The 19,135-nt window shown below is 46.3% G+C and overlaps 1 protein-coding gene across 2 annotated transcripts in view; it reads left to right on the top strand.

Annotated features, from left to right (window-relative positions):
* The window catches only part of LOC132399556 (small conductance calcium-activated potassium channel protein 3-like), a 131,637-nt gene that overhangs the window by 59,763 nt on the left and 52,739 nt on the right, over positions 1–19,135 (top strand). For both annotated transcript variants that reach the window (XM_059980041.1, XM_059980042.1), the window contains exon 4: positions 10,434–10,575. In XM_059980041.1, the coding sequence (XP_059836024.1) occupies positions 10,434–10,575 (142 nt within the window). The remainder of the gene's footprint in view (positions 1–10,433; positions 10,576–19,135) is intronic.

Here is a 19,135-nt window from a genome sequence, read left to right as displayed (position 1 = left end):
GAGACGTAAGGCGAGATATCGGCTTTTATTGACTGGAAGAAGGAACCAGGAGTGAGTGTCCATCATACTATGTCCTGGAGACTGAGGCCGAGCGTCAGGCCTCAGATCGCCTTTATACAGGGGCCTGTGGGAGGAGCCACAGGAGCAGTCAGCAGGGGGCGTGTCCAGACAGGCACATAGTTCACCACAATCCTCTCTTTTATATTCTAATCTGCTCAAAACAAATACTAACACTTCATTTGCATTCCTCACCACCAACTCAACCTGCAAGTTAACCGTTAGGGAATTTTGCACAAGGACTCCCAAGACCCTTTGTACCTTAGATTTTTAAATTTTCTCCTCATTTAGAAAATTGTCAATGCCTTTATTCCTTCTACCAAAGTGCATGACCATGAACTTCCCTGCACTGTATTCCATCTGCCACTTCTTTGCCCATTCTCCCAAACTGTCTAAGTCCTTCTGCAAAGTCTCTTGTTTCCTCAATACTACCTGCCTCTTGACCTATCGTTATATCATCTGCAATCTTGGCCACAAAGCCATCAATTTCATTTTCCATCATTAACGTACAACTGAAAAGAGGTGATCCCAACACCAGCCTCTACAGCCAACCAGAATATGTCCCTTTATTCCCACTCTTTGCCTCCTGCCAGTCAGTCAATCTTCCATCCATGCTAGTACCTTTCCTGTAATTCCAAGGGCTCTTATCTTGTTAAGCAGCCTCATGGGCGGCACCTTGTGAGAAGCCTTCTGAAAATCCAAGTACACAACATCCACTGACTCTTCTTTGTCTACCCTGCCTGTTATTCCCTCAAAGAGTTCTAATAGACGCAAGTATTTGTCAGGTAAGCTTTCCCCTAAAGGAAATCATGCTGACTTTGGCCTGTTTTATCACGTGCCTCAATGCACCCTGAAAGCTTATCCTTAATAATGGATTTGAACATCTTTACAACCACTGAGGTCAGTCTATAATTTCACTTCTTCTGCGGTATGCAGGAAGGAGGGACTCCTTTCTTAAGCAGTGGGATGACATTTGCAATTTTTCAGTTCTCCGGAGCCATTCCAGAATCTAGTGATTCTTGAAGGCCTATTAGGAATGCCTCCATATTCTCCTCAGCCACCTGTTTCAGAACCTTTGGGTGCAGGTGACTTATCTACCTTCACACCTTTCTGCATCAGTTCCAGAGTAACACTCGTCTTGTTCTCCTTTACGTTGAAGAATGACAATAAACAGTCTTGTTTCCCATGAACTCCCTTCCCTGCACTTTCACGAACTCTATCCACCCAACTACATAGTTAGAGCTATTTAACCTTCCAGCTTGCACGTCAGAGGGTGTGATTTGGGAGGAAACCGGAAACCCAGGCAGTTACAAGGAGAGAATGTACAAACTCTGCTTAGAGAGCAGCAGAGGTTGGGATCGAACCCAACGTCTCTGGTGTTTTGGGACCATTGGCTCTAACTGCTGTGCAGCCCTTCAATTGGACTGCGATTTTGAGTCCGTAATCCAGGAGTATGCAAAAACAGCATGGTTAGCACGACGACCTAGCACCGGCTTGGGGTTTAATTCCCAGCCCTGTCTGTAAGGTACTGTATTAATACATACGTGATGCTGGAAGAACTCAGCAGGTCAGGCAGCATCCGTGAGAAAAGAGTAGCCAACGTTTCAGGCTGAGACCCTTCATCAGGAATGGGGAGGGAAGAGAGGGCAAAAGCCCAGTAATAGAGATAGGGGAGGGGGAAGGGCTGGAGGCGCCAGGTGGAGAACCAATCAAAGGAAGGATAAGGGGGGAGGGGATAAGCATGAATGAACTGTAGAGGTAAAAGAGCAGAAAGTTGAAAAGGGAGAGAGGCAGAGAGAGACCTGGGATAGGGGAAGGGGGAGGGGGAGGGAATTACCGGAAATTGGAGAATTCAATGTTCATACCACCAGGCTGGAGGCTACCCAGACGGTAGATGAGGTGTTGCTCCTCCAACCTGAGTTTGGCCTCATCATGGCAGTAGAGGAAGCCATGTATGGACACATCCGTATGGGAATGAGAGGCAGAGTTGAAGTGGGTGGCAACCAGGAGGTCCTGTCTATTGTGACAGACGGAGGTGCTCGACGAAGCAGTCCCCCAATCTGCGTTGGGTCTCGCCGATGTAGAGGAGGCCGCACAGGATGCAATAGACGACTCCAGCAGACTCGCAGGTGAAGTGTTGCCTCACCTGGAAGGACTGTCTGGGGCCCGGAATGGTGGTAAGGGGGGAGGTGTGGGGACAGGTGTAGCATTTGCGCTTACAGGGTAAGTGCCGGGTGGGAGTTCTGTGGGGAGGGATGTGAGGATCAGGTAGTCACAGAGGGAACGATCCCTGCGAAAAACTGAGAGGGGTAGGGAGGGAAAGATGTGCTGGGGGGTGGGGTCCTGTTGAAGGTGGCGGAAGTTGCGGACTGTATTAATACAGTCTTCCCATGACCACATGGGTTTTCTCCACGTGCTTTGGCTTTGCCCTACATTCCAGAGACATCCGGGTTAGGATTATTACATTGTGGGTATACTATGTTGCCACTGTGTTGACTGTCTCCATTCCCAGCATCCTTTGCTTCCGCCAGATTTACAAACTGACCAGTACGGTACCTAAGACTTTTGCACAGTACTGTATTCGTCACTGTGGAGTGGAGAGTGAGTTTGTAAATCTGGCAGGAGCAAAGGAAGTTGGGAAAGGTGGTGGTTGAGTGCTGCGGGAAGGGTGTGGGACAGGTGGCAGGGGAGGAGTGCCAGGGGCAGGTGCAGACACACCCAGTTCTGAGACACCAGGCAAGGTCATCTGATTCCAAACAATTGGTTTAATGACCATTACAATTGGTATATCGATCATTATTGATCTTCCTGCTCCCTCTCCTCCCCATTCCCATTTTGCTAACCATTATTCCCCCTTCCCACTCTCAGTCCACAATAGAGACCCATAACAGAACCAGGTTTATCATCACTCAATTATGTCATGAAACGTGTGTTTTCTTTTTAGCAGCAGCAGTACAGTGCAATACATTAAATTTACTACAGTGCTCGGATCATTGGTATGAACAATGATTTCACTGTATGATCTGATGTTTCAATGTACATGTAATAAATGAATCGATTATAACTATCTCCCTGATTGCTCATTGCCACAAATCCAATTAGATCTCCACGTTGGAACGCTGGATGTGAAACAAGGTTGGTTGGACAAATTAATATCCCTGGCGGAAATGGCTATTGATCAAATGGGGACTGCAGTTGTTCCACCCACTCGAACATTTCAGTCAGTTTTCTCAGCTTGTTGAGCGGTGTTGATCACAAAATCCCAGCACCCCCACCTTGCTCTGCACCCCTCCACCTCCAAGAGCATTCTGTCATTTTTGGCTTCCATGTTGGAACCATGATCTCTCAGCCCTTGCACTGTTTAAAGTGTCTGAAAATAGCATGCTGTTCCTTGTCAGCACACACACAACGCTGGAGGAGCTCAGCAGTTCAGGAATAAACTGCCGATATTTTGGGCCAAGATCCTTTATCAGGACTTGAAAAGAGAGGTCAGAAAGTTGGGGGGGGGGGGGGGGGGAGAGGAGTCTAACCCGGCAGGTGATATGTGAGACCACGTGGGCAGATGGAGAAGGGGTGGGGCTGGATGATATGAGAATCTGACAAGTGAGTCCAGGTGAGGGTGAAGATGGGTGGGGATGATGTGAGTATCTGGGAGGTAATCGGTGGAAAAGATCTGACTGGAGAGGACAATGGAGTAAACAAACATGGAACACTACAGCACAGTGCAAGCCTTTCGGCCTATGATTTTGTCCCAATCTTTTAGCCTACCCTAAGATCAATCTAACTCTTCCCTCCTCCATTTTTGTTTAATCCATCTGCTTATCTAAGAGTCTTGTCAATGTCATGTGCCTTACCACCATTCATAGCATACATTCCATGCAGTTACCACGTCTCTGAGTGAAAGAAATCTCTGGCTTCACCTATAGGGAGAAGCGATGTCAACGTTTCGGGCCGAGACCCTTCGTCAGGATGAAGAGATTCATTTTCTTGCAGGCATTCATGGTAGATACAAAGAAACACAATAGAATCAATGAAGAACGACACACAAAGTCTGACAAACAGCCAATGTGCAAAAAAAGATAAACTATGCAAATACAAAAACATTAATAGATAGATAAGTAAATAATATGGAGAAGATGAATTGTAGAATCCTTGAAAATGAGTCTATAGGTTGTGGAATCAGTTCAGTGATGAGTTGAGTGAAGTTAAGCTTCTTGTAAATGCTCTGCCTGCACAGTGAAGGCTTTGATCAACACGGGAGTTTTGCTGACCAGACCGACAAACACCAACTAAGCAACACGGGAAGCACACAGTAGTTTTCTGAGTCCGACATCTTGTAGCATCTCTGAAGGAGACAATATAAATAAGTCTCTCTTTCACTCCCTTCAGTAAACAAAAGTGTAATTGTCAAACCACAGATTAATTCACTCCAACAACCCCTGAACCATCCTATCTCTATCATTCTTTCTCCCAATTGCTGTTATGAATCCAGCTATAACAAGGTTTTAAAGTTATTGCCCAGGGCTTATTCTCTGCTTCCTAAGCACTGAATGTAATTTCATTCAATTTGTGCCGGGTATCGAACAGTGGTGAAGGAACAGAGCGAGGTGAATTTGATATCTTGGGTAACTTGAAGCCATTGATCAGTGCCACATGCAGTTTGTGCTTGATACATCACAATCACCTTTGCTTAAAAAGGGGCTCAAAAGTTTGTTGAGACAAGGATGCCCCAGGGCAATCTCCAGTGAGCTGTTAATTCCCTTTGAGACACTGGGCATGTAATCCAGTGCAGTGCAGAGATGTTGATCTGAGAGCCTGTGCGGCTTCAGATGTGCACGGGAACCCCTGTGAGGAATATTTTCAAAATTAGAGATTCGCTTTTTTTTGTCACATATACATCAAAACATACATTGTTTGCATCAAATCAAATCAGTGATGATTGTGCTGGACAGCTTGTAAGGGTCACCATACTTCTGTTGTCAACATTGCTCACTAACCCTCCATAGCTCACTAACTCTCATCTGCATGCCTTTGGAATGAGGGAGAAAATTGGATTACCTGGAGCAAACACACACGTTCATGGGGAAAACATACAAACCCCTTACAGTGTGGGGACTGAACCCTAATCTTACAGCCGGTACTGTAAAGCGATTGGGCTAATTACTGTGCTGCTGTGCCACCCAAAAGTTCAAAGTAAATCTATTAGCAAAGTTCATATATGTTGGCATATACTACCTTGAGATCATTTTCTTGTAGGCATTTACAAGGAAAAAAGGAGATACAATATAATTTTATGCAAACTAGACATAAACAAATTTGCAAACATCCAGTGTGTAAAAGAAGACAAAGTGTACAAATAATAAATAATACTGAGAACATGAAATGTAGAGTCCTTGAAAGTGAGTTTCTAGGTTGTGGAATCAGTTCAGTGCTGGGGTGAGTGAAGTTATCCACACTGGTTCAGGAGCCTGATGGTTGAAGGGTAATAACTGTTCCTGAACTTGGTGGGGCAGAGCCCAAGGCTCCTGAACCTCCTACTGAATGGTAAAGTGAGCAAAGGATGGTGGAGGCCCTTTATGATGAATAAACATGAGAGATTCTGAAGATGCTGGAATTCCAAAGCAAAACACACAGAATGCTGGAGAACTTGGTAGGTCAGGCAGCATCCATGGAAATGAACAGTCAACGTATCAGGCCGATGCCCTTCTTCAGGGCCCTTCCTTAATGATAGATTCTGTTTCCTTGTGCCAGTGCTCCTTGTAAATGTGCTCAATGGTGAGAGGGTTTTGCCTGCAATGGACTGGGCTGTGTCCACCACCTTCTGTAGAATTGTAGTATTTTATTTTTAAATCGTAATTTATTAAATTGGAAAGCATGGGGTGGGGAGAGCTGTTTTGGCGACCCTTTCCATTTGACCCTCAACCAGCAGGTTGCAGTCGTTTATCCGCTTGTTCAATTTATTTTTAAGTTGTTAGCACTGACCATCGCTGAGGTTGGGTTGGGTTCCTCTCTTGTAGAATTGGGTCGATCTTCCAGCTGTGGAGAAACGTCCATAGATCCCTCAAAGTTGCTGTGCAATTTGTTAGGGTGGTTAAGAAGGAGAATGGTGGATTGAGTTCAAGTGCCTTGAGATAGTGTTACAGCACTATAAAACTCTGGTTAGACCACTCTTGGGGTATTATACATGCAAGACATTCTGCAGATGCTGGAAATCCAGAACAACACATGCAAAATGCTGGAGGAACTCAGCAGTCAGAAATGAATAAACAGTTGGCATCTCAGGAGAGGCTCTTCTTCAGGAATGGAAAGGACTTTGTGTTCAGTTCTGGTTGCCTCATTATAGGAAGGATGTAGAAGCTTTAGAGAGGGTGCAGAGGAGATCTGCCAGGAAACTACCTGGATTAGAGAGCATGCCTTATGAGCATAGGTTGAGCAAGCTGGGAGTAAAGGAGGATGAGAGGTGACTCGATAGAGGTGAACAAAGATTATAAGCAAGCATATATAGACTGGACAGCCTTTTTCCTAGGGAGGCAATGGTTAATAGACAATAGACAATAGGTGCAAGAGTAGGCCATTCAGCCCTTCTAGCCAGCACTGCCATTCACTGAGATCATGGCTGATCATACACAATCAGTACACCGTTCCTGCCCTCTCCCCATGTCCCTTGACCCCGTTATCTATAAGAGCTCTATATATACCTATAAGAGAATATCAGAGGACTCCCTTTTAAGACCAGTAGAATAAAGTTTTGAGGAGACCTCAGTGGTTTTCTTTTGCACAGAGAGTGATAGGTAATCTGTTCTTCAGAGTCTCTTCTTAAATCCTTTGGGTGCCTGGAATTCACAGGTTACCAAAACTGAAACATTAGGAAAATTGAAGAGACTCTTAGATAGTCACATGGATGTAAGAAACATGGAGGTTATGGGCTGTGTAGGAGGGAAGGGTTAGTTGGCAGGACATTGTGGGCTGAAGGGCCTGTACTGTGCCATTGTGTTCTATGGTCTATGAACAAGTACTTGGTATCAGACTATGATGGCTTTGGTGACAGTTAGGAAGGTGTTCGTGGTTTGCAGGCGTTATAGTATTGTTGGGGCAGTGGAGGAGGGGTCATCCCAAGAGCCCAAGATGGGGAATCCGGCCATGGGACAGGCCTGATGGTCACTGGGAGGGTGAGGAGCAGCTGTCTGTCTTTGAGAGGTAATAGGAATGAAGAGCAAAAGTTATCAGGGGTGATTCCAAGGGGAAAGTTAGGATATTGGGTCTGTTGGATTAACGCTATTGTATCCTTGGCCACTCTGTGGTGAAACTCTTCGTGAAGTATCAACTGCTCATTCCCCTCCACTAAGGCTGCCTGACCTGCTGAGTTCCTCCTGCGTTTTTTGAGTGTTGTTCCACGTTTCCAGCATCCTTGTGGCCTGGGGCTGTGAAGGAACTGGAGCTGTTGAGAGGGCTGTGGGCCAAATGCTGGCAAATGGGACGAGCTTGCTGGGTAACAAAGAATGAGTTGGGCTGAAGGTTCTGTTTCTTCACTTTATGACACTACCTTCCAACTCAGGGTAAAGAACCACCATTCTTCCAGGATACCAGGGAGAAGCTTATTTGCCTTTCTACAAAACCATGCCAATATCGTAGATCCTGCTCAAGGCAGGGAGCGGGATAGGTGCCCAAAGCAACAGAATCCTGGATTGATTTCTAAAAGATTAGCTTTATTTATCACATATACATTGAAACATACAGTGAAATGTGTCATTTGCTTCAACAACCAAAACAAATCAAGAACATGCGGGGGGTGGGGCAGCCCACAAGAGTCACCGTGCTTCCGGCGCCAACATCGTGTGCCCACAGCTCACTAACTCTTTGGAATGTGGAAGAAAAATGGATTACCCGTGGAAACCCACATGGGCAGCTGGAGAAGGTTCTTGCAGAGAGCAGTGGGAATTGAACCCAGGTTGGTAACTGGTAGCTCTGTAGAGCACTGCGCAAACCCCTATGCTACTGTGCCGCCCATGTACGATCTTGGATAATGGGCTTGTTCCAGTCCTATTGAAGGGCTGCCATGCTAGCACCGTGGGTAGAGCCACTATTCCACAACACCAGAGACCCCAGGTCCAATCCCGACCTCTGGTGTGCTCTCTATGAAGTCTGCATGTTTTCTCCCTGGGACTGCTCTGGGTCTTATGGTTTCCTCCCATATCCTGACCACATGTGAGCTCCTAGTGTGTAAGTGGGTGGATGAATCTGGCAGGGAGAGGAGTTAATAAGAATGAGGGGATTCATACATGAACAACACACTCAAAATGCCGGAGAAACTCAGCGGGTTGGGCAGGATTCATGGAGAGGAATAAGCAGTTAACATTTTGTCAGGACTGGAAAGGAAGAGGGAATAAGAAGCTGAGGGGAGGTGGTGGGGTACATGCTGATAGTTGATAGGTGAGACCGGGTGAGGAAGGGAGGTGGGTGGGTGACGTGAGAAGTTGGGAGGTGACAGGTGGAAGAGGTAAAGAACTGAAGAAGAGAGCAGAGGATAAAGGACCATGGAAGATGGGGAAGGAGGAGGGAAACCAGAGGGCATCTTCTAAAGAACACCTTTGCCCCATCTGCCTCAAAAAGCAGGATCTGCTGATTGATGGCCACTTCAAATTCATTTTCCCATTCCCAATCTGACATGTCTGTCCATTGTCTCCTCTACTGCCATGATGAGGCCACTTTCAGGTCGAAGGAGCAGCACCTCATATTCCATTTGTGTAGCCTCCAACCTGATGGCATGAATATTGATTTCTCCAACTTATGGTAATATCTTGCCCCCTCTCTTTCTCTCTTTTGCGATTTCCCATTCTAATTCTCCTTTCACCCTTTTTCTTATCACACCCCCTCTGGTGCCTCTCCTTCTTCCCTTTCTTCCAAGATCCACTGTCCTGTCCTATCAAATTCCTTCTTCTTCAGCCCTTTACCTCTTCCACCTATCACCTGCCAGCTTCATTTCTTCCCCCTCACCAGATCCCACCTATCACCTGCCAGCCTCTACTCTTTCCCCTCCCCCACCACCACCTTATTCTGGCTCCTGCCCCTTCCTTTCCAACCCCAATGGAGGATCTCAGCCTGAAATGTTGTTAATTCCCCTCGATGGATGCTGCCAGACCTGCTGAGTTCCTCCCAGCACTTTGTATGTTTTGCCCAAGATTTCCATCATCTGCAAAGTACATTTATTATTAAGGTATGAACGCAGTATACAACTCTGAGATTCATCTCTCCACAGACTGCCATGCAACAAAGAACTAATCTGCTCAAAGAAAAATGTTAAACCCCTTACTCCCCCATGCGCAAACGGCAAAAAAAAGAAACACTATGAAGACATGGAATATAAACACAAAAGCCATATTTCAGTTCAGTTCAGCTCAGTGTTCATTGTCTGCAGGCTGTCTGATTCAAAAATTGCCTAAAAAGTAATAACAAAAAAAAATCCAGAACTAGATCTAGAAACTAGAGAACATCATAATAACCGAATTAGAGTCCAAATCTACAACCTGCATCGATTAAACCTTGCTCCAGTCCCATCTGCCCACAGCATCGAGGAAGAGCAAGGACCTTCCCATGAGAGCAGTGGGAGGGAGAGCCCGCCACACACAGACACCTTCTCCAGCAGTGAGCAAGAGGCTGGTAGATGGCGCTGAACACTCACTCACCTCCACACCCACCTCGGTGTTCTCAATCTTCCTTGATGCTTTAATCAGCAAGGTTGGCAAGAGATGGAGTCAATCATGGGCTCGCGCCTTGTCTCCTGGCCTCTGCAGTGCACCCTCTGGTCACAACCTTCTGAAACTTTTTCGGAGACAGCAAAGCACCCAATCGACCCGAAATCATACTGCCAGAATGTAGATGACAGGCTCTAACAGTAGCAGAACCGTATCTGAAATAAAAAGATGTAAAAACAGTGGAAGGGTTTTCTTTGTGGCCCATCTTGAGGTCATCACCTTTGGTAACGTTGTTTACTGGCGCCATCTTCTTCTGGACTTGTGTTTAGGATTAATGCAGGAATCCCATCCATGAGACAGACTGGGCTGGCTGAATGTCCCATTTCCGTACTGACTCTTTCTACGGCTGTGATCCTTTGACCCTGACCAGCTTGCGGTATTTCCGATGCTATGGCAGCCTTGGCTTGGAGCTCTCCCGCTCCCCCTCCCCCAAAACACCCCCTGGAAAGGCGCTATGGAGACGCAAACTTTGCTGGTGTGAGGGGAAGAGGGTTGATGTGAATGGTGACGGGGATGAGGGTGCCCATTTCTCGCGTGTGATCGAGTCATCTTGCAGTCATTGGCCACCGCCTTAACCCTTTGCAACCTCTGTCTACCCTCCCTCCACACCCCCACCACCTTAAGGTACCACGACAATCAGGATGTCACCAGTAACTTCCTGGGTGCAATGTGGCTTATTTCCATTACCTTCCTGTCCGTTGGATACGGCGATATGGTACCCAACACCTACTGTGGGAAGGGCGTGTGCCTGGTGACAGGGATCATGGTAAGTTGTCCTCTCTTCTACTTCACCGGGTGGCTGTGCGCTCAATAGTTGACATGGGGCTCCCCTGTAGTGTTCCGGGGGGCTGGCAGAACATCGCAAGAGCATTCATACCTTCAAGCCAGCTGTATCCTGCAGTGTGGGATCGGGAAGAAAAAGCACACAGCGTCCTGAAAGAACTTGATAGTGATGATAAGAGGTATAAATCGAGTGGATAATCAGAAACTTTTTCCCAGGGTGGAAAAGGATAATAACAGGAGGCATAATTTAAAGATGATTGGAGGAAAGTGTAGGGTGGGGGGGGGGGGGGAATGTCAGAGGTAGTTTTTTTTTAAGAGCACTGAGAGTGGTGGTAGATGTAGCTACATTAGGGACATTTGAGGAACTCCTAGATGGGTGATAGAAAAATGGAGGGCTGTGTAGGAGGGCAGGGTATGATTGATCTTAGAGTAGGTTAAACGATTGGCACAACAAGGGCCCGAACTGTGTGAATCGTACACCTCACCATGCCACTACGTCACGTGTGAGCACCCTGCCAAAGCAAAGTGAGGTAGACACGTTTAGCCCCGTGTGATGTGGCAGCATCTATGGAGAGGAATAAACAGTTGATACTTCGGGCCAACGTGCAGAGCTCCTCCAGGTTTTGCTGAAGATTTCCAGCATCTGCAGACTCCCTTGCGTTCTATGTCTCTGCTTGAGGTCACGATTGAGTGTGTCCCCGAATTTATGAGGCAGCAGCTCTATCACCTGTGGTACCATGTCCACTCCACCCCACCCTGCCTCCAGTGAAACTGTAGTGATCTGTGTTCTAACTGAACAGGTCAGGCAGCATCTATGCCTACCTACTTAAGCCCCGTCATCCCTATTGGGACATAGGTATCTCACCAGGGTCCTCTGTCGTGGGCTAGTCTTTCAAGTTGTCCCCAGTAGTGCTCATCCTCGAAGATCCTTCCTCTCCCAGGGGTGAGGTCTTTGGACCTTCTCTTGGAGTTTCTGTAGCACTGGGTTTTTATGGGATGGGATTTCTTGACCCCATGCCCAACCCTCCACCGTATGCAGCCAAGGTCGTATCTGGCCAGGGTAGAGTTAGGTATTGTGTATTTAATATTTGAGTAACGTTGCAAATACATTGCTTGACCAAGCACTTTTTGTTGGCTGTACAATTCATCACAGGTCACATGCATGGCACACATTACCATGCCAGCACACCACGCACGAGCGTCCCACCAAAGCAAAACGAAGTAGGCACGTTTAGCCCCTGACTCCCATGCGACATGGTGGCATCTATGCAGAGGAACAAACAGTTGATATTTTGGGCCAATCTGCAGAGTTCCTCCAGCACTTTGTGGGTTTTACTCAAGATTTCCAGCATCTGCAGACTCTCTTGTGTTAATAGCTAATTAAGGAATTATCAACAAAAACAAATCTAATCTTTAAAATGTTGGAGGAACTCAGCTGGTCGGGCAACATCTATGGTCAGAAGCTGAGATACATCCTAGGATGTGCTGGGACGTGCCATCAGTGATGTAACCCAGTGTCTTCAACTGTTTCAGGTCTTTGAACATCAGACACCCTCACCCAAGCGACCCAGCCATGGTTAATCAGACCCCAGCGTGTGTCCCAGCAGCACTGGTCCATAGGTCAACTTCTTGATCCATAGCTATCTGGAGGCTCACTCAGCGGCCTTTGTTATGGTCCTGATGGCTCTTGTCTGCCTCCCCATGGGGCAGCACGGTAGCGTAGAAGTTAGCACAACGCTTTACAGGCGAATCAGATTCAATTCCCGCTGCTGCCTATACGGAGTTTGTATGTTCTCCCTGTGACCGTGTGGATTTCCTCCAGGTGCTCTGGTTTCCTCCCATGGTCCAAAGACATTCCGGTTGGTAGGCTAATTGGGCATTGTAAATTGTCCCGTGATTGGGCTAGGGTTAAATCGGGGACTGCTGGATAGTGTGGCTTGAATGTCCAGAAAGGCCTATTCCTCACTGTATCTCAACAATAAATAAAGAATGCCAAGGAAAGAGTAGGTTCCGCAAAGCAAGCAACCAGCAAAACCTCTACACCCCACCATTATAGGCTCACAACATGCCCTCCATCTCTGCCTCTGGCACTGCTCTACTAGCTCCTGGTATCTGAATGTTTTATGCTCCAACGCCTCCTCAATCCAGTCTTCCCAAGGCACTGTTCGTTCTACCATGACCATCTGCTTTGAGGTTTCTGACAGAATGACCATGTCAGGCCTCAGTGAATGAACAGTCGATGTTTCAGGTCATCAGGATTGGAAAGGAAAGGAGCAGAAGCCAGGGTCATTTGAGTTACTGGAGCCTTCCTGTCAGTTCGAACCAGTCTGGCCAATCTCCTCTCACCTCCCTCATTAACAAGGAGTTTTCACCCACAGAGCTGTTGCTCACTGGATTTTTTTTTTGCTTTGTCACACCATTCTCTGTAAATCCTAGAGAGATTCCAGGAGATCAGCAGTTTCTGAAAACACAAACCAAACCACCTGACACCAACAATCATTCCACGATCAAAGTCACTTAGATCACGTTTCTTGCCCATTCTGAAGTTTGGTCTGAACAACAGCTGAACCTCTTGACCATATCTGCATGCTTTTATGCTTTGAGTTGCTGTCACATGATTGGGTGATTAGATATTTATATTAACGAGCAGGTGTATGTAATAAAATGGCCACTAAGTGTTGATATGGTATGTTGAAATTTATAGTTTATTCTGTGTCATGCACTGTACTGTCATCTCAAAAAACAAATTTCACGACGTATGTCAGTGATAGTAAAACTGATTCTGAATCTGAGTCACTGGGAGCAGGAGAGGAATCCTTGAATTCCTTCTCATTTGTCCTTGGGAAATGGATCTGACGAGTCCCACACATAAAAGCCGACACTTCAGGCCAAAGCATCCAAACTGACTGTGTTGCCCAGTGAGCTGCTTCCATCAGCCCGCTTTTGACCCCTAGGCCTATAAACCTCTCCTATTCATCTGGATGGCTTTCAGATCTCAGGGCAGGTCTCAGTCCCTCAACCTCTCCTATCCATGGATGGATTTTAGCGGATAGCGCAATGCTTTACGGTGCCGGCTGTAAATTCTCACTGCTGTCGGTACGGAGTTCGTATATTCTCCCTCTGACCGTGTAGGTTTCCTCTGGGTGCTGCGGTCTCCTCCCACATTCCCAAAGGTCTGGGTTAGTGGGTGGACTGCCCCCAGAACAACCTTGGACTGTGCTGGTCATTGATGCAAATGATGCATTCCGCTGCATGTTTCGATGTCTTGTTATTCCTCTCTGCGCCTCGAAACACGATAAATCAATAAACAGAGAAAGGTTGAACAAGTTAGGTCTTTATTCTTTGGAGCGTAGAAGGTTGAGGGGGGACTTGATAGAGGTATTTACGATTATGAGGGGGATAGATAGAGTTGACGTGAATAGGCTTTTTCCATTGAGAGTAGGGGAGATTCAAACAAGAGGACATGAGTTGAGAGTTAGGGGGCAAAAGTTTAGGGGTAACACGAGGGGGAGTTCTTTACTCAGAGAGTGGTAGCTGTGTGGAACGAGCTTCCAGTAGAAGTGGTAGAGGCAGGTTCGGTATTGTCATTTAAAAAAAGATTGGATAGGTATATGGACAGAAAAGGAACGGAGGGTTATGGGCTGACTGCAGGTTGGTGGGACTAGGTGAGAGTAAGCATTCGGCACAGACTAGAAGGGCTAAGATGGCCTGTTTCCGTGCTGTGATTGTTTTATGGTTAAACAGGTTCAGGGCTCTGATGGTTGAGGGGTGATAACTGTTCCTGAACTTGGTGCTGTGGGACCTAAGGTTCCTGTACCTCCTGCTTGATGGTAGCAGAGAGAATAGGGCATCACCTGGATGGTGGGAGTCCTTGATGATGGATACAGCTTACAATGAACTACACATTTGCATTTCTCTATTCCATTACACTCCCTACTATTCATTAAGTCCCAAGCCTGGCTTGATCTCCCAAAAAGTAATACCTCACATTGACCTGGGTTGAAAGCAAGTTGCCTGTCCTCAGCCCACATACCCAGCTGATCAAGATCTCATATTTCATAACCCCTGCAGGACAGCTATATGTCATCCATTCGAGCATGAGGATTATGGGATCCCTCCCACCCACATAATGAAGGTACCACCACTGTCTGGTTAGATCAGATGTTCCAATATCCCATTGATACCAGCTGCCAATACATTTCAGAATCAGATATACGAGATGAAATTCAGAGATGACTATACCTCCAGAATAATAAGAAACAGGAGCTAGCCACCTGGCCCTTCGAGTCTGCTCTGCCATTGAATAAAATCACGGCTGATCTGACCTTGGTCAACCTCACCTACCTGCCCTTTCTCCATAACCCTCAGTTCTCCTGCTAAGCAAAAATCTAACTAACTAAGTCTTAAATATATTTAACAAGGAGGACTCTACTGCTTCCCTGGGCAGAGAATTCCGCAGCTTCACTGCTCTCTGGGAAAAGCAGTTTCTCCGCATCTCCGTCTGTTCCCCTGAATCTTGAGGCTCTGTCCTGTAGTCTCATTTACCAATGAAAGCAACTTTCCTGCCTCTAGTTTACTTAATCCTTTCATAATTTTTTATGTTTCTCTATGATCGCCTCTCATTCTTCTGAATTCCAGTGAGTATAGTACAAGGCAACAATCTCTCCTCACAGGCCAACCCCCCCCCCCCACCCCATCTCCAGAATTATCCTGATGACCCTCCTCTGTACTCCCTCCAAAGCCAGTATATCTCTCTCCAAGTAAAGAGACCAGAAATGTATGCAGTACTCCAGGTATGATCTTACCAGTACCCTGTGCGGTTGCACCTCCTTGCTCTTAAAGTTAGTATTGCAGCATTTGAACAAGCGCCTGGAGATAGAAGGATGTGAAACTGACACAGGCCATTGGGACTAGTTTACTAGAACTAGGGGACAGAGCCTCAAGATTCTGGGGAGTAGATTTAGGATGGAGATGAGGAGGAACAGCTTTTCCCAGAGGAAGGTGATTCTGTGGAATTCTCTGCCCAATGAAGCAGAGGAGGCTACATCAGTAAATATATTTAAGACTAGGTTGGATAGATTTTTGCATAGTAGGGGAATTAAGAGTTATGGGGAAAAGGCAGGTAGGTGGAGATGAGTCCATGGTCAGATCACACATGATTTTATTGAATGACGGAGTAGGTTTGATGGGCCAGATAGCCTACTCCTGCTCTGAATTCTTATGTTCTTATGACTAGCAAGGTGATCAGGCCTAAGGGCTTGTTTGTGTGATCCCAGGCAGAGACAGGCTGGTCTGGAGGGCAGACACTCTGTCAAGCACCAGGCAGGCCTGTCACAGAGCACAGACCGTCAGTTAGAGCAGGGAATCCCCTCTCCCGTCAAGGGTCCCGGTCCAGATATAGCCTGGGGTAGACGTTGGAATGCACTGAGTAACCAGCTAATGTTACAGAGATAAATTTACACAGACACACCCATACAGTCCCACAGGGAGAGGCCGGGCTCATTTCTAAATGTGGCTGTCGGGACACTAAGGGTTTGTCTGTTGTCAGGGCAGTCAGTCCCTGCGTCCTCTCTTCCCGCCCTCCCCCCTCCTCTCAGAAACCAGAGAGCTCCAGCTGTCACTGCAGTCATCTCTGGAGTTCCCGTGTGCAACGTGATCATACTTCCCCACCTTAAGAAACCATCCCCATGTGCAGAATTCCACCAGCTCCCTTTCCTGCGGCCCAGGTCACTAGGCTGTGTGGGAGGCACCAAGTCGTGCAGCCCCTTTGGCTCACCTGCTCCATGTTGCTAGGAGGAAAACGGAGCACCCAGAGGTATCCCATGTGGTCATGGGAATAACATCCAAACTCCTTACAGCAGGTATTGAACCCCAGCCTTCCGATCTTCCAATCGCTGACATTGTAAATCACTCTGCCAATGGCTATATTACCACACAGGTCAGGCTGAATCTGTGGGAAGGAAATCCTTTAAGACAGGCTCCATAGCCAGAAACATCCCCTCAGTTTCCCTTCCCACACCAGTGCTGAGCATGTCCATCAGATGATCAAGCATCGTGCCGGATTAGGCCATTCACCCCACTGTGTCTGCTCCACCAGTCCATCATTTATTTTCCCTCTCAATCCTTCTGCTTTCCTGATTCTTTTTCCCTTCTCCCTGTAACCTCTGACACCCTATCAACCTCTGCCGTGAACACACCCAATGACTTGGCCTCCACAGCTGTCAGTGGCAAAGAATTCCACAGATTCACCACCCCCTGGCTAAAGAAATTCCTCATCATCTCTGTTCTAAAGGGATGTCCTTGTATTCTGAGGCTGTTCCCACTACTGGGAACATACACTCTTTTGGGGCCTTTCAATATTTGGCAGGTTTCAATGAGATTCCATTATTCTTCAAAATTCCTGCAAGTACCTCAAATGCTCCTCATACATTAATCCTTTCATTCCTGGGTCATGCTTGTGAAACTCCTCTGGACTCTCTCCAATGCCAGCACATCCTTTCTTAGATAAGGATCCCAAAACTGCTCACAAGTAAGGTCAGACCAATGGCTTAGAAAACCTCAACATTGCATCCTTGCTTTTATATCTAGTCCTCTTGAAATGAACCATGGTCCTCCCAGTGTGATACAGCACAGGGCACATGAAACTCCGAATCAGATTTATTGTCACCATCTTGTATTACGTGATCCTCTTCCCCTTGATGTATGTATAGAATATCTTGGGATTCACTTTAATCCTACCTGCCAAGAACTTTGCATAGTCCATCTTGGCTTTCCAAATTCCCTTCTTTAGCTGTTTTCTAGCTACTTTATACTTCTCATGGGTCTCCACCCCACCCTGGTACTCCTTCTCTGCTTCTTGTCCCATACCCCTGCACTGTGCTCCACCCTCAATGGTGAATAGCAGAAAAAGGCTTGTTAATGAGAGAGGTCAGAGGAGAATGGCCAGAGTGGTTCAAGCTGACAGAAAGGCAGCAATAACTCCACCAGGCACTACAACAGAAGAACATGTCTGCAGAAGAGCAGACAACATGTTGAACCATAAAGCTGATGGGCTACAGCAGCAGAAGACCACGGACATACACTCAGTGGCCACTTTATTACCTAATAAAGTGGAGGTGCCCAGTAAAGGTACTGGTGATGTAGCAGGCGTTTCTATCTACCCGTTGTAGATCCCTCTTGTCTGCCACAGTACAGTCTCCATACCACTCAGTGCACTCTATGACAATGAAGAAGTCAAAGACATGATGTAAAGGAAGCTGATTTTCTTTAATAACAAAGTACTAACATTTCTGGTTGTAAAAGAAGATATGTGGAGGATGTGGACTATTCCAATTCCATCTGAGCAGGCTACAATTTATTCATCTTCACTTATAGTGAGTGCCATAGGACACACTTCTGTCCCTGAGGAGATGCAACTAGCTGCCTCAAATAAATTGAATTCACAAGGAAGTCAGCACAGCATCAGATCAGTTTCTCTATTTAACAACAGCAGGGAATGGGGGAGCAATTTTGGGCCCCTTGTCTTAGATGTGCTGGTGTTAGAGACAGTCCAGAAGAGATTTATGAAAATGATCCTCAGAATGGGGATTTGTACTCACTGGAGCTTAGAGGAATGTGTGGGGTGGTGGGGGGGGGGGGGGGAAATCACATTGAAAGCAATTGAATACTGTAAGACCTAGATAGAGTGGATGTGGAGAGGATGTTTCCTATAGTGAAGATGTCAAGGACCAGAGGGCACAGCCTCAGAATAGAGAGACATCCCTTTTGAACAGAGATGAGGAGGAATTTGTTTAGCTAGAAGGTGGTGAATCTGTGGAATTCATTGCCAGGGATGGCTCTAGAGGCCAAGTTATTGAATATATTTAAAGTGGAGGTCGATAGGTTTATTAATTAGTTAAGAGCGTCAAAGGTTACAGGGAGAAGTCTGAGAAATGGGGTTGAGAGGACAATGAATCAGTCGTGATAGAAAGGTGGAGCAGACAAGATGGGCCGAGTGGCCTAATTCTGCTCCTATGTGTTATGCTCTTAGAAAGTCTCCTCAAAATAGTTATGTAAAAAACAACAAAAGAATTATTCTGCTGCTTGTCTGAAGGAATCAATGGTTTTGTTGTGGCCAGCAGTGGCAACCTTTTTGAGAGCAAGTGTCCAAATTGGCAATAATCTTCTATAAAATATTCTCTCTTGTCCCATGGTAATTTTGAGCAGTGATTAATGAATTTGTACCGATAATTATGGACATTTTTAATGAAAAAGGATGAATCCTGTTGCTTATTTATATGTGTTTGTTATTTTACTGCTAATATAACAGAGACAGATTTAAATGAATGTGTATTTTAGAAAAACTGTTCAAAAGTTAATATTAATCTTTTAAAAAGACAATTGGAAAATAAACACAAGAGATTCTCCAGATGCTGGTAATCTTGAGTAGCACACACAAAATGCTGGAGGAACTCAACAGATCAGGCAGCATATTGGAGGGAAATAAACAGTCGATGTTTCAGGTGAAGACCTTTCATCAGGACTGAAAGGAAGGGGGCAGAAGC

This window comes from Hypanus sabinus, chromosome 9 (genome assembly GCF_030144855.1).
Source record: "Hypanus sabinus isolate sHypSab1 chromosome 9, sHypSab1.hap1, whole genome shotgun sequence".
NCBI classification, from domain to species: Eukaryota; Metazoa; Chordata; class Chondrichthyes; order Myliobatiformes; family Dasyatidae; genus Hypanus; species Hypanus sabinus.
The sequence above is the reverse complement of the archived record's forward strand: the minus strand, read 5'-3'. Positions and strand labels throughout refer to the sequence as shown.